The 15,550-nt window shown below is 38.5% G+C and overlaps 1 protein-coding gene across 15 annotated transcripts in view; it reads left to right on the top strand.

Moving 5' to 3' along the window:
• ROBO2 (roundabout guidance receptor 2) overlaps nucleotides 1-15,550 on the top strand; it is a 735,763-nt gene that overhangs the window by 399,843 nt on the left and 320,370 nt on the right. Inside the window, exon 1 of one of the 15 annotated variants that reach the window (XM_053307037.1) lies at nucleotides 12,156-12,173. The exons of the other annotated variants lie outside the window; for them this stretch is intronic. Coding sequence (XP_053163012.1) covers nucleotides 12,158-12,173 — 16 coding nt within the window. The 5' untranslated portion in view covers nucleotides 12,156-12,157. Of the gene's footprint in view, nucleotides 1-12,155; nucleotides 12,174-15,550 lie in introns of those variants that run through there. 15 annotated transcript variants of the gene reach the window in all.

Genomic DNA, 15,550 nt, shown 5'->3' with positions numbered 1-15,550 from the left:
TCCAGCTGGGAATAGAACTTTTAAAACACATACGATCATTCTTTTATTTTATTTTTTAAAAAAATACTGTTTTCAGCACTACACAATAGACAGAATAAGAAAATGTGTCATCTTTTTGGTTGATGCAGTGCAAAACAAGTAATTGTAGTATGTGTTTGATTGCACAACCGGAAATGTTAAACCATAAGAAAGCAGACAAAGCTCCCTTTCTCACATTTGTTTTTCATCAGATGAGGAGCAGGGTGTTGTTGTTTTTAAATTACAATATGGAACAACTATGGTAATCAGCACTGGTTTTTGTGTGTTCTCAGAGCTTGCAAAAGAAATTAGTACAGTATATGGAAATTTCACAATTAAACCAAAAACCACATCCCTTTAACTTTTTCTTTGGGCATGGGAAAGAGATGATTAGGCATAAGAGCTTAAAGGGGATAGTGAAGCCTACAGAAATATACCACAATTCCATGTTTGTAATTTTCAGCTATATGAAGCAAAACACTATTGTATTATCTAGCAAAGAGGACGCTGTAGGTTTCATATCATTCTCTAAGTGGGACCAACTATCTCTGAAAAATAGAATCAAAAAAGAATGGGAAAAACAAATAAGAAAAAAAGTATTTGGCATCAGACACTGTGGGCCAAGATAAAATCAGTCAGAGTTCTATGTCTGTTAATTTAAATTTCTCAGTTCTGTGGACTTAAAAGGTGTAAATATTAAATGGATTTTGTGATAACCTGTGCATATTATTATGCTTACCTTGTCTGAACATAGGTACTAATTCTTCTTTAATTTAGAATGCAACATTTCTGGAATATTCATTTTTTATTTTAAACAATGAAAGAAAACTGAGCAAAACCCAGTCTTGTTACTAAAGGAATGATTTATTGATTCTGACAGTGCTTTGTCCACAGATCAATGTGGACGGACAGTATAGACCAGTTAAGAATGAAACAGGGTCACCAAAGGTCAGCAAACAAACAGAGCATTTGAAATTATTGGATAAATGAAATGTACATATCATAAAATAGATCTGACAGTTGTTTATAAAGAACTTAGTAAAGAGAGGCAGCCATCAGATACTTTTCCTTCTGCCTTCTTCTCTCTTGTCCACACAACTATATTCACATTTATTCACTCAAGCTTTTTAACTACTTGTGGTTTTAAATTGTTTCACGGTTTTAATTCTGTTTTAATTTCTTTATGTTGCTGTAAACTGCCCAGATATCACCTTAAGTGGAGCAGTAGGAAAATGCTTGACTAGCAAGCAGAAGGTTGCCAGTTAGAATCATCACTGGTACTGTACTGGGCAGCAGTGATATAGGAAGATGCTGAAAGGCATCATCTCTTACTGCGTGGGTAAACCGCTCCTGTATTCTACCAAAGAAAACCACAGAGCTCTGTGGGTGTCAGGAGTTGAAACTGACTCGACGGCATGCTTTACTTTTACTTTAAATTGCCCAGAGATGGAAGTTTGGGGCAGTGTAGAAATATAATAACAAATAAATAAACTGTAGCTACCTCATTTCCCTCCTATGCATTTTCTCTCCATCCCCTGTGCAAGTTCTACTTCCCCTTCCTCTTTTCTATCAAATAAATGTGGTGCTTCAAATTAGCAATTATTCCACTCATTCCACATATGGAAATGTCACACATCCGCAAAAGATATCTAAAAGAGCCCTTTCGATTTCATCTCGGAATCCTTCCCAATTTCATGGGTCTTCCTACCAATGCCTGCATCCTGATACTCTACGGCTGCTGTGTTGACAACCTCTTTGTTTTCTTCCATGAGAGGATATCTCTGAGGCACAGAGATAACAGGTTCTCCCTAGGCACTATGCCTGCCCACTACCAAATATCATGAAATTTGGTAGTGTCCCCACCCCAGCAAAACATGTGTAAAACTGACACTTCTTCAGAATCCCTTAGGAATTTATTTGTGTGTCTGAAATGCCAGTCTTCTATGGGTCACATTTGTTGGCATTGCTGCCTTTACAACAACCTGAAGGTGAGACTGGGGTATGGTGGGAAACTAGGGTTGTCAGCTCCATATGGTAAGAATAGGCTAAATCCGTTTGCCAACAAAAGTCTACACTTTGCCAAACATTTGCCTAAAATTGCATGTGTTGCTATAATATATGCATGCTTCGCTAAAAATAGTATATCTTGAGAAAAAAATACAACTCATTGCTTTGGAGAAGCCAATGTCTCGGGGCTAAGTTAACTAGGATTCTTTTACCCACCCTCCCACTCCCACTGTATTCCTTGTGGACACACACACTTCTGCTCCATCAGGATTCTCTTGAGGGCTGTCACTACAAGCCTCCTCAGACCCCTTGTGTGACCAATTGTCTTCTGGTTCAATTCCTGGCAGTCCACGTACGTCTAAGAAAGACTCCTGCCTGAAACCTTGGTGAGCTTCTGCCAGACAGAGTAGGCAGTACTGAGCTAGATGGACTAATGGTTTGACTCAGTATAAATCAATTTCAAAATCTCTACTAACTGAGTAAAGAGAAACCTTTCAGAGTGGCAATTCTCTTCTATCCCTGGCAGCATCTCCAAGTAGGTCTGCAAAAGACTCTTGTTGAAACCTTGGAAAGTTGCTGCCAGTCAGAGTAGATGATATTGAGAATATCATCTACTATATGAAATAATGATCTTGACTCAGTATTCGGCAGCTTGATATGTTTTTATGGCATCTGCTTTGTCTTGTGTTTATGGATTTTTCCACATCTGTTCAAATGAAGGACTTGGACAGAATCCTTGGATTGTTCATCCATGTGGGGATGCATGACCCCTGCCATTCTTGCCACTCCAAGCTGAAATGGGAAAAAAGAAACTATTCAGCTGCCTCCCCAGAACTCCAGATTACCCCACCCACACAAAAAAGAATACTTTGAGACGTTTAAAAATTGTGGGATGTTCGGTTCAAAAGTACCAGGATGGCAACTCTATGGGGAACACATTACCCCGCCAATGTATTCTGAATAGCTTCCGACTACTTAAAAAAAAAAAAGGTGAATTGTGTAATTATGATCTGTGGAAGGGAAAAAACTGTCAATAAATGACAGCTATTGACTTGACTATATGTTGTGAAATGAGTTGCTTTATTTTAAAAAAAGAGTGATTATTTTACAATGGGTTTTTTAATGTAACCTGCAATTTGTATTTGCTCTTGCAAGCCTATTATTTATTTATCCTATTTTTATACCGCTTGATATGTACATCTCTAGGCGGTGTACAAAAGCCTCATCTGTGCAGATCTTAGATCTGAGTGATATATTTGAGGGCATGTTGAGTTATGCAATCTCAGAAACTGAAATACACAATGCATGCAGGACAGTGTACATAGGTTATTATGTTTAGTTAAACCACAGGGTCCAGTGGGAAATTTATTATAATAATAATAATAATAATAATAATAATAATAATAATTCAATTTCTATACTGCCCTTCCAAAAATGGCTCAGGGTGGTTTACAAAGAGAAATAACAAATAAGATGGCTCCCTGTCCCCAAAGGGCTCACATTCTAAAAAGAAACATAAGACAGACACCAGCAACAGTCACTGGAAGTACTGTGCTGGGGGTGGATAGGGCCAGTTACTCTCCCCCTGCTAAATAAAGAGAATCACCACGGTAAAAGGAGCCTCTTTGCCCAGTTAGCATATGTATATTTATACATATATCATGGTATTTTCTACTGAAGAGAGACCCAGAGGGCCCACTCACCTGCCATCCACACTTAAGATTTTACCACAAGGTAAGAAGGGTTCATCCAGACTCAAGACGGCACCCTTGCAACAAATCCTCCATGGGTACATGCACACACATTCTTCAGAAATTGGGCACTTTCCAAGGACTGGGCACTGGGAGAATTTACTGTGGCAGCTAAGAACATTTTTTTGCTTGCATACTTGTATGAAGAGGTGGGGCAGTATAAAGAGACTTGGGCTGCAAATAAGGACTTCCCTGTTCAAAGCTCACTTCTGCTTTTCATTCATTAAATGGCCGTAGGCAAGTTACTTTCCCTCAGTCTCAGCTCCGCAGCTGCCCTATGCGGGAAATGATACTTAGCTTATAGGGTTGCAATAAGAATTACATCAAGACGATACATGTCAAAAACTGTGCAGACTCAATAAATGCTAAGCAGAGTTATCCATTGTTAGAAATGCATACATTAAAATGTTTGGTTCTCATTCATATATACTACAGTGATGATGATGAATATTTATATACCGCTCTTCAACAAAATTCTCAAAGCGGTTTACATATAAAAATAAATAATACATCAAGAAGATGGCCCCAGTGCCCAAAGGGCTCACAATCTAAAAAGAAAGATAAGGCAAGATACCCAGCAACAGCCACTGGAGGGATGCTGTGATGTTGTTGGATAGGGCCAGTTGCTCTCCCCTGCTAAATATAAGATAATCACCACTTTTAAAAGATGACTCTTTGTTCAGATTCTTCTACACTTGAGAGATGGAGCCACAGGTCAGTAACAGAGCATATGCTTTGCATGCAAAAAGGTCCAGGTTCAATTTCTGCCATCTTCAGCTAGGGCGAAGACACTTGTCTGGAGAGCTGCTGCCAGTCATTGTAGACAATGCTGACATGGATTGATTGAGTCAGTATCATATGTGAAAAACTGGTAGCTGAGTTTTTAAACAAATGTCTAAGATATGATTACTAGACAAATCTGAAAATAGGACATTTTTCATAGGCATGAAACCAGCCAAGCCACTTATGCAACATAAGGAAATTGAAGGAAAGGGGCTTGCAGTGGGAGCTAGTAGTGTAAGTAGAACGGGATAAGTCACAAATGTGAAAGAATGGAGAGATATGGGAGTTCTCTCACACTCTTAAGTGCTACACATTTTAAGGGGCAAATTAGGTCTTGCATGGGTTGTGTAAACAGTATTTCTTTTGTTTCTACTGAAAAGGAGCCTCTGACATTATGAGTAAGAACAGAGTGAAAGCAGTTTTTTTATTCAGAAAATGCATACAACTCTTGCACAATATCTTATTTGGCCTTAATAATCGCTTGGTAAGAAAAAGGGAATTTCCAGAGTGTGTCTGGGATACATCTGTGATTCTAATTGCAAGCTGTCTTTCTTGGTATGGATTACATACAATGCCAATATTTTACAAAGTATAGATAATGTGAATTGGAAAGAGGATTTTTAATTTATTTGGGGTGGGGGGAGGTTTATTATTTATTTTATTTTTACATTTTATATCCTGCTCTTCCTCCAAGGAGCCCAGAGCGGTGTACTACATACTTAAGTTTCTTCTCACAACAACCCTGTGAAGTAGGTTAGGCTGAGAGAGAAGTCCATTACTCTAACCACTACACCACGCTGGCTCGCAATGATTTGCATTTGTCGATACTAGTAAGGTCTTCCATGCCCACTGTTCTGTGCTTGGTTCCTCCATTTTAGCCTTCTAAATACTTTTGCAAAAGATATAGGAACATAGGAAGCTGCCATATACTGAGTCAGACCATTGGTCTAACTAGCTCAGTACTGTCTTCACAGACTGGCAGTGGCTTCTCCAAGGTTGCAGGCAGGAATCTCTCTCAGCCCTATCTTGGAGAAGCCAGGGAGGGAACCTTCTGCTTTTCCCAGAGCGGCTCCATCCCCTGAGGGGAATATCTTACAATGCTCACACTTCTAGTCTCATTCATATGCAACCGGGGCAGACCCTGCTTAGCTAAGGGAACAAGTCATGCTTGCTACCAGAAGACCAGCACTCCTCTCTGCTGCTTTAAAAACAATATGACTGCTGCTTTAAAAAACAACACTGCCCTATCACTACTTATAGTCCTTTTGAAGTCTGTGGATTGTAAAATTAATTTGGGTTGTAAAAGTAAACATTAAGAACAGAATAGTTTACTGCTTTACAACTAAAAAAATATAGTTGTGCCTACTTTGAAAGTACTTTTGTAAGTATACTTTCTTACTTTCTAGTAATTAAAAGTTTTAATTACCTTCCTGAGAATCAAAGCATCCTACTTGTAGCAATTGGAAAATTTATTGGCCAAAGTTTTAATTATGTTCCTCATAATCAAAGCACACTACTTGGAATAACTGGCAAAATTACAATGAGACCACAATTTGCATACAAAGTTATTGTCTTTACTCAGAATAACTCTTCAGTTCCTTAGTGCCTTGAACATTGTGTGGGAAGGTAGACTTCCTGGCAACTGATTTCATTCTATGGATGTTGGGTTCTAATCTAAGCTACCTATTCTAGGTGTTGAGAAGGAAGCAGACTTCATTCTGATGCCTCTGCCATTGCTGAGGTGCTGAGGCCAGTTAGGTTTGGATGAAGGAAAGGAGCTGAGGGAGCAGGGTTTAAGGGATCACAGTAGTCTTGGAGTAGGCCTTTCCAACTTCTTGCACTTTCAGTGATATCACTGGTAGCATGCCTGAGTCCAAATTTGAAATTGGGCTTGGGGGGAAACTGAACAATTTTCAGATTTGGGGGAGACAGGAGGAAATATCTTATTTTGATCAACCAAATTCCCAGTCAACCTGAGGGGAATTTACCCATCACTAATAGAGCAATTCAAAATTCATCTGCTTAGGAAATGGTATTAAAATTATTAGTAAGCCACCTTTTACAAATAAAAAGAAGATAAGCCTCTTCAGAAAATCTCACTGGGGTTTTCTTTCTGTTGCTTTGTTTTTTAAGCTAAATTCCTTTTCAAAATCCTTAGTAGCCTTTTTAAAAAAAATTAATTAATGTAAATTCAAAAGCTGAGCTGGCCTCTATCCATGGGAAGTATCAGTCATCCTTGAAGTTCATTGGCTATTCAAAGTCAAGTGCATATTATTTCCATGGTGTACTCTGCCTTTGGAATGAAGAGGGAATTTATTTTTATTTATTTATTTTTGTATTTAATCTTCTTGCATTTTTATGTACAATATTCTCTGTAATTTGTATAAGCGGCAAGGTAGCTGCTGGAACAGCCATTAATATTGGTCTCTTTAAAAGATTGCCTTATTAACTATGTTGGATGTGTCCCAAATAATGCATTAATTAGAATCTAAAATACAGGCTAAAATAATAATTTCAAAATGTGTCACCTCTAATGTTTCAATGTAATGCAACAATTATTTGATGTTACTCTTTGCATATAAATGATACATGTTGCATATCTGATACATGTTTAGCATAAGGTTGTGGCCATGGGCTGCATGTGTGCGTGTGTGTGCACACATGTGTGCCTGGCAAGAAAAGTCATTTATGAAAAATATATTATTTTTGAAGATTCTAAAAACTGGCTTGCATGTCATCGCAGTTAACTGGAGAAGGGAAATTGTACTGAAAATGCATGGTTAGTCACCTTGCTGAGTTACAAACTGTGATGAGAATATTATGGCTGGATCTGGTTTCTGCTAATGCTGACCTAAGACTCCTTTCCAACATGTAGCTGTGCCAAAGAAATAGTGTTTAGACACAGCTCATAACAACATGTATGCAACATGTAGCATTGTTGTATGCTGACCCAGGATATTTTCCATTAAGGAAACAATGACTAGTACAAGTTTTAAACTACCAGCTCTTCCAAATGTCCAGTAGTAGCATTGAGGAAATAAGTGGCATAGGTGAGCAAAAAGTGAAGTTCCTAGGGAAAAAATATTAATTTCAATAGGCATCAATGAAATATGGAGCTGTCACAATCTTGCTGAATATGGAGTTTGTGCCTGACATTTCCATCAGTGTTTCAGAGGATGTTATGTGTTACCATGAGATGTGGAAAAAACTAAGAAAATTCTCTGATGTTTTTCCTTGGGAAGAACACTGTAATTTAAATTTCTACTTGAAGGAACCCTGAAGTTCTCTTTTGAATTTCATTTTGAAGTATGTTGGGTTCCCTCCCAGCCATGCTTGTTGAGACCCATATAAAGGACTCTGTGTCCCTTATCCTGCATCCCCTATACACATCTGCACCTAGTGGCTTATCCTTTCCTGGCATACCAGCTCAGGTTTCCTGGAGGTAGGGAGTATTCTACTTTGAAGCTCGAGAACTTACTGAAAAGCTTCCTTTACCTCTGCAGCCAACTGTACTGGCTGGGTAAGCAGGCAGCTATCAGTTTTATAGACTGAACTCAGATTGACTAGCACCAAGCCAACAAGTGTGGATAACTTTTCAATCAGATCTAGACAGCAGAGCTTAGAGGAACAAACAGAATCAAGAGACAAAGACTTATCTAAAGAAATGATTAAGATTTCTTTTACAGAGCACAACACAATAGCCAGGCTTGAATATTGGTTGTATGAATTAGCAGGATTATTTTCTTTTGAGAGAAAGAAGAGGAGGGTGTGGACTAGTGATGTCAGACTGCTGGCTAACACTGTAAAAAGTTATTTCTCATACTAAATCAGCAATATGTTGGTTTAGTATGGAATGAAAGCTTTGGTGGCTAAATCCAGCAGTATTTCCTCCAAACTGAATCATTCACTAAAGCTTTGTACAGCCCTACTTGCTAGGTACAAAGCAGAACATCCTTAATGTGCAGCACACTGATTGGCCACCAAAGGCTGTATCAGATCCTGTTTTCACCCATCTTTGTCCCACATTGGGCACAAAACTGACATCCCCACCAAAGGGCAGGAAAATTTACATATAGAGAGTTAAGGCACATGGTGGTTTTAAAATGACTAATATAGGATTATACGAAGCATAATTAACATTGTATGTAATGGAATTAGAGAGTGTTTTATTTATTATTTTATACTGAAGTCGCTTTGCCTATCAAATTCGGTAGTTGTACAGTTAAGAAAAGGCTGTCATTTTTGGCTGAGTTTTGAATTTCTATCAGAATCTTGAGACACAAAATCACTGCAGTATAAATAAAGCAAAGGACTCTTCCCTGTAGGGGGAAAATGGACACATTTTCTGCAGGATTTTGTTTGTTTGGAATAAGCTAAATGGTCATCCTGTCAAGGTCATTGTAACAGAAGAGCTGGATGTAATGATACTGAATTGGTTATTTTCTTCAGTTGTACACTAATATGTCTATGAGATGAAAATCCTAGAGCTTCCTAAGTGGGGTGAACCACCTCTTTGCTGTTCCCTTTATAGATAGTTTTGAAAAATATCCTCAGCCATTGCTTCTAAAGCATATAATCTTTTATCACTATTTTCTCTTGGAAGATTGTGATGCAAACTTAATATCAGCTACATAAATCAATACATGCTGTTTATAAGACTTCCATATACTTTCTGTTGATGTAACATTTTTTGTACTATTTTGTATGTATTTCTGGAAGTGCTGGAAATGTGATGATCCTCATTGAGAGAGAACAAGAGCACTTGTGGGTGAATGGGAGGCTCAGGCTGAACTGTAGATATGCTGCAGTTTAAAACAAAAACAAAAACTGAAGGAAGAAATGGACCCACAACAAAATGTTGCAGTAGATCCCTGGGGTGCATGTGTTACCGGAACATGCTGAAAAAAATAGAAGTTAGCAATAAAGACAGGAGTTCATGCTGTAACTTCCTTCATATGCATTTCACTCCTCTTTGGGTATTTTTGTGGGGATGGGGGAACTGGTACTCAGTTCCAGGTCCTTTTCAAACCCCTTCCCCTCAAAAACCCAAAGCTGTAAAATGGCTGGTAAGAAAGCAAAAAACACCTCAGAAGCAGAAGGGGTTTTGACTGTCTTGAAGGAGTTGCACACACCCCACACACACACCCCGCCACCCAAGCCAACTACCTGAACAAAGGCTTGGCAAAAAAGACTCCTTCAAGTCAAAACTCCTTTTGCTTCTAGGGGTGGGTGGGGTGAGGAGATGTGTTTACCTATTTTGTTTTCTTACCAGCCAACCAGCCATTTCACAACTTTGACCCAGCTAGTATCATGGCTGAATGGGGATTTGAACTCGGGTCTCCCCGGTCCTAGTCTAGCACTCTAACCACTACACCACGCTGGCTGAAGGAAAACCTAAGTTACAGCATGGACTCCTGTCTTTATTGCTAACTTCTTTCCCCCACCCAGCATGTTCCAGTAACACATGCACACCAGGGATCTCTTGCAATTTTTTGTTGTGGGTCTATACTTGCTTTATCTGTTCTTTACCTTTCTAAAGCCTTTTGGCTGATTTAAGGCATTTTGTTGTCTCTGTTAATTGGTATAACTTGTACATTACCATGCTATACTGCATTGAACCTAGATAAATTCAGCCCTAGTTGAACGCCTTCTTCCATCCAGGACCGGTTTGCTGAATAGTTAAGCCTATTAATAAACTGCATTATTAATAGTTAAGCCTATTAATAAACTGCAGAGCAATACTTATTCAATATACATTTCAGCGAAGCCAACATTATAGTAGCATATAGTGTTTTGACAAGAGTTTTGTTTCCCCACTCAAACTCATTGGATCTGCAGCTTCTGTAGCTTTACAATCTCCACCTTGCAGGGGCAATATTTCCTTGTAGGGCTATAGGGTGAACTTTTTTTCAGGCCACTCTTCACGGTTTTAGTCCTCTGTGAGTTCCCCTTCTTTCTCAATTCCATTTCCATGGTTTTGCTATGTTCTGACTATGAGCTTGGTTTAACTCCCTGTAGAAGGAACAGGAAGGAACTTTTTGTCATATCAAAAGGGGCAGGTCTGCCCTCCAACGTGATAATTCTCTTGCTTTGGGGTATTTATTCTGATAATCTGTTGCTTCGTGGCTTATATTTTACTTCAAACAAAGATATGATCTTTAGGGTGAGAGGGCTCAGGTGCACTACACAATAACCTCTTAGTGAGGGGTACTCTCAAGAAGCTTAGAAGATCCTTGGCTAGTCCATCTGCTGGTATAGGGTTTCCACAACTGCAGGAAGTGTCCAGAGGTATGAGACCCACCTTTGTCAGGCCCTCCGTCCACTGCCATATTTCTCCAGGGTTTCCCCAGAAGTCAGTCTGGAATTACTATAACCTTCCTCCGTGCAATAGGGCAGGGAAAGAAATAGGGGGTGAGGGTGAGAATACGGACCTTGCCCTCATGTTCTAAACTATTTGTATGTTTAATAATGTTATGGCCTGTTTCATTCACCCACTACTGTGGAATTGCTAACTACTTTTTCTGTTTCTCATTTTCACTGTGGGCACAAACCCCTAACTGAAGGAAGGTGGAATTTTTATGGAACTCGTTGTTCCACATTTAGCAATCACAATGCTACTTCTACTGAAATCCGTAGAAGGAGTGTAACTTTGGGTTATGCCAGTACTTGTACTAAAGAAAACATTTAACATCCTGGATATTCTTAATTGAATACATTTCATTTTATCTATATTTAATATTATTCTCTCTCTCTCTCTCTCTCTCTCTCTCTCTCTCTCTCTCTCTCTCTCTCTCTCTCTCTCACACACACACACACACACACACACACACAAACACACACACTTACTTTGATAGTGATCTTGGTATGGAGAAAGAAATCAAAGAGGCAGCCAGAAGAGAAAATGTTTTGATAAAGGGGTTACTTCATTTACCCTTACATTGACTGAGTAAATATATATCCAGATCATGACAAACAAACAGAATTTCTTGATAAAATTAATGCTCATGCCTTAGAGTTAGTCACAGAGTTGATGACAGGACTGCAGCCCTAGGGGATTTCCAGACTAGGGGGAATTAGTTTCCTACCTTGCCTACATTTCCAAAAATTTCTGCAGAAACTAATACCTCTGAATATCGAGTGCTGGGAAGGAATGTTAACTTTATGACATGCTATCCAAAAGAATTTGACTAGCTACTGTTGAAAAGTGCATATTGTGCTAGATAAAACTTTAGACTTCTGAGCAAGGCAGCCTTTATGTTTTGTTTTGTTTTTAAATTATCACTTTAGAAGAGTTTTTTCTAAAATATAGTGTTCTTGGTTTCCACATTTGTATGTCCAGTGCGTTCCATACAGGCAGCCTTGTAACTGGAAAAGACAAACAAAAGGGACCCCTTGTGAATTCTCTGCTTAATCTTTTAACTAACTGGTCAGAGAGAAACCTGTCAAACTCAGCAGAGAGACGCTGGAATCTCCAACATGTTTTCATAATCTTAACTGCTAGACAAGGAAGAGGAAACACCTGCTGATCCTTTTTAGCACAGCTGCAGTCTGTCCCATTCCTTGACAGGCTGCATGAGAGAAGGGGAGATGGTTTAGTGATGACACCTTTTCTAGGTATGTTCTGGTAAACTATGGTTTTCAAATGAACTGGACTAAAGATAATGAATGAATAGAAAAGACAATGAACAGATTAATGTTTGACTTAATTTTATTGATAGATATTTTAATTATACAATAAAAAAGAATGTTTATTGAGAATCGTGGGACACAGTGCAGTTATGTTATGATAAAATTTCCTAGGCACTGACATCATCTCACATGTGTTTTTCCCAGCTGATAGCGTAGGTGGGGGCTGTGGCAGAGGCTGTGTCAGCACTGCCAAGATATGGGGAAGACAAAAGTCCCCAGACCCCAACACTGTTATAGGTTTTGGTCGTGATGCTACCTACTTCCTTCCCTCCTTGCTGGAGAAAAATAACATTTAAGATAGTGCCTCTGCTTAGAACAGCTGCTTGTTTTCAAGATATTAGTGTCACAGAGGAAAGAAAGTAATCTTCACTCTAGGCATTGGGAATGACCTTGATCACCATCTATCCCTGGAACGGATTGATTAGGTGGTGGCTCTTGTGGGCATGAGGCATAATCAAGGAGGCATCATGGGTTGCTGGAAAAAGAAAGGAAATTTACAGTTCTCATACATGTTCTGATATGTAAGGAAGGGAGAAAAGTTGTAATGATTCCCTGTTTCTTTAGACATAACATAATTGAATCATAATTGAACTTTTATTATTTGTGTGGATTGACAGATGATAGAAGACTTACATGGTCCTTTGTAAAAAGTAAATTGTGGCTGGGTTCTTTCTTGCTGGTGTTCAGATATTTTTTCTTAAATGTTTTAAAAGTATTTGTATGCATGTTTTCAGGCTAGACCTTGATGAGCAGAGGCCATCACCGTCCATCAGGTTCAAGCTTTTATTGATCACGACATGTCGGGTGTCTATCTTCCAAGAGCACGCACTCAGGCCTTTGGCAAGAGTTTTTTATACTGTTTACATTCAGGCTATAGGATTGAGTACAGAGCCTATTGAGGCCAAATTTTCATGGTATACACCAATCATACTAGTACAAGCAGAATAAAGCGTAGCCATTGGTAGACAAGGTGAACCAATTACAAGGCAGAAACCAGCAATAGTGCTTCAATCAGCTTTAGCTGTGATTAACCCTAGTCAGGCAGAGCGTATGGTCAACAGTTGCTTATCTCTAGTCAGGTGGGGCAAAGTATTGTTTCAAGGAAAAGTGGCCCTGCAATGATAGGGTGCAGAAACTTGTGGCTTCTAGGGCTTATGTGGGTGACACAACTAGGTGAAAGAGGATAGTAGTATTTTCCTTCATCAATCTCTCAAAGCACTTTACAAAAAGATTTAAAAACAAGTGTCAATCATCTATAAAAAGTACAACATGTAGTAGGAAGCACAAGAAAATTAAAAACCAAATGAAAATGGAATAAATATGACAATAAAAGGGTTGGACAGGGACTTATCCTTGGACAGGTGCAGTCCAGTGGCATCAGGTGAGAGGCAGAGCATGACAGTAATACTTTTTCTGGAGACTGACATGTGAAGCCATGCCCATAGAGGTTTGCTCTCAGTTGCCCACTTCCAGTTACTTTCGCTGTCTTCCTTGCGCAATGATTGCTCTTTAAAAAAATTTCTCTTCAATCAGATTCTCAGTGTATTCTAGATTTTAAAAAGTTCCTCAAGAGTTTTGGTGTGCCATTTGAGGTAAGGAGGTGACACCTCATCTTGAAGAAATGTGAGGTGGATGGTGGCTGGCTTATCAAACTGTTCTGACTCCCCCTCCCCACTCTTCAGGACAAGATGTTTCTTCAGTAGCCCTATGGTAACACTGCAGAGAAGGAGAGGGCGCCTTAACAGGAACATCTGGTCTTTACAAGGCCATCCTGCCTTCTATCACGTTCCTTCAGTGCAAGAAGTCCCTAGTAGCACAAAGAAGCCAGTAGATTCTCCATATGCCCAAAGTGTATCTCACTATACTGTTAACAACTGTGCTACCACAAACCAGTTTTCAGAAGCTCTGCAATGACATAATAAAACTGTCCAGATCATGAAATCATTTAAAATAGGATGATCTATAACATAGCTCAACTTCATCCACATTTCATCACCATAAAAGTGTTATGCAGATCATTCCTCACAAGTGTTATGTTTGTGTTATGTTATCTTGTCTTTTCCCTTGGTCTTTCATCAGGTTAATCAACAGACTATTATACCTGCACTTCTTTCAGATTCACATATACTAATACAACAATATTCTTTTAACTATTTATGCCATTTCAGTAATAGTCATTTTCAGATATGCAGATAGAATAGAATAGAATTCTATTCAGATAGAATAGAAAATATTCTTTTGTATTAGAATATCAGTCGTGGAACAATTCATGCTGAGCACTCTTCATTCTCTGAAGAACAAATGAAACAAATGCCTGGACACAGTATGGGTTTTAAAAAATGGCCCCAAACCAAGCTGCATTCTAATCTAGTTCAACATATTTGTTACTCTTTCTCATACTCGAAAAAAAATATAGTTAAGGTCATATTACTTAGAAAAAAACTGGGTTTGCATGCTATTTCAGATAAAGCAAATTTCTTGTTTACGTGGTATGTTCATTGTTATGCAGAAAGATGTACAATTAGATACAAATTCAAAAGGTGACTTTTGACTAGAAATTATAAAGGATTATATTTCAGTAGTTCTGATTCAACCTTGACTTATTCTATCATCTTAACAAGACACAGAATAGTTAATAGGAAAGGAATAAATGAGCAGTACAAATATAAAATTCAATAAATACTACAGATGAAATGATAGGTTTTAAAGGGGGGAAAAACCTGCATTTTCATTCCTATATTTTTTCAAAAGATATAATACAAAGAACATGCAATCTAATTTATTTCTATAATCATAATGCTACTTGAAACTTTCTAGCTTGCCTTTTCTCTGAGGGGATTAGATGCCCAACTGCCACTGAATTTAAATAAGAGCTGGGAGAAAAGATTTTTCAAAGACTAAAATAGCATAAAGTGACTAATTCTCATGAGGAGAGCAGGACAGGAGCTATCTCTTTCCTTGTGGTTTTTTAGGGAAATAAGAATTGTTTTTTTCACTCCTTACCTCCACTGAACAGTAAAGGGGGACTTCAGTGTTACACATTAATGACTTATCCAAGCAACTCTAGTCATAATCCAGGATGACTGCTTGTTCAAGTTATGTGTCTACTGTTGTCTAAAACATATAGGTTATATAAGAAAAAATAGGAATTTTTTTAAAGCCAAGAATCTGGATCAACCTACACATTGCTTGAAACACATAATCTTCTTTTCAAAGTTTAAATAGTTGCTGGATCCATTCTATATTCAGCCAGAATTCCCCTATTGTATTGCCTCAGAACTCCAGGTATGAAGCTGTCCAAC

The sequence above is a fragment of the Hemicordylus capensis genome, chromosome 3 (assembly GCF_027244095.1).
Source record: "Hemicordylus capensis ecotype Gifberg chromosome 3, rHemCap1.1.pri, whole genome shotgun sequence".
Taxonomy (NCBI): Eukaryota; Metazoa; Chordata; class Lepidosauria; order Squamata; family Cordylidae; genus Hemicordylus; species Hemicordylus capensis.
This window is presented reverse-complemented; position numbering and strand designations above follow the sequence as displayed.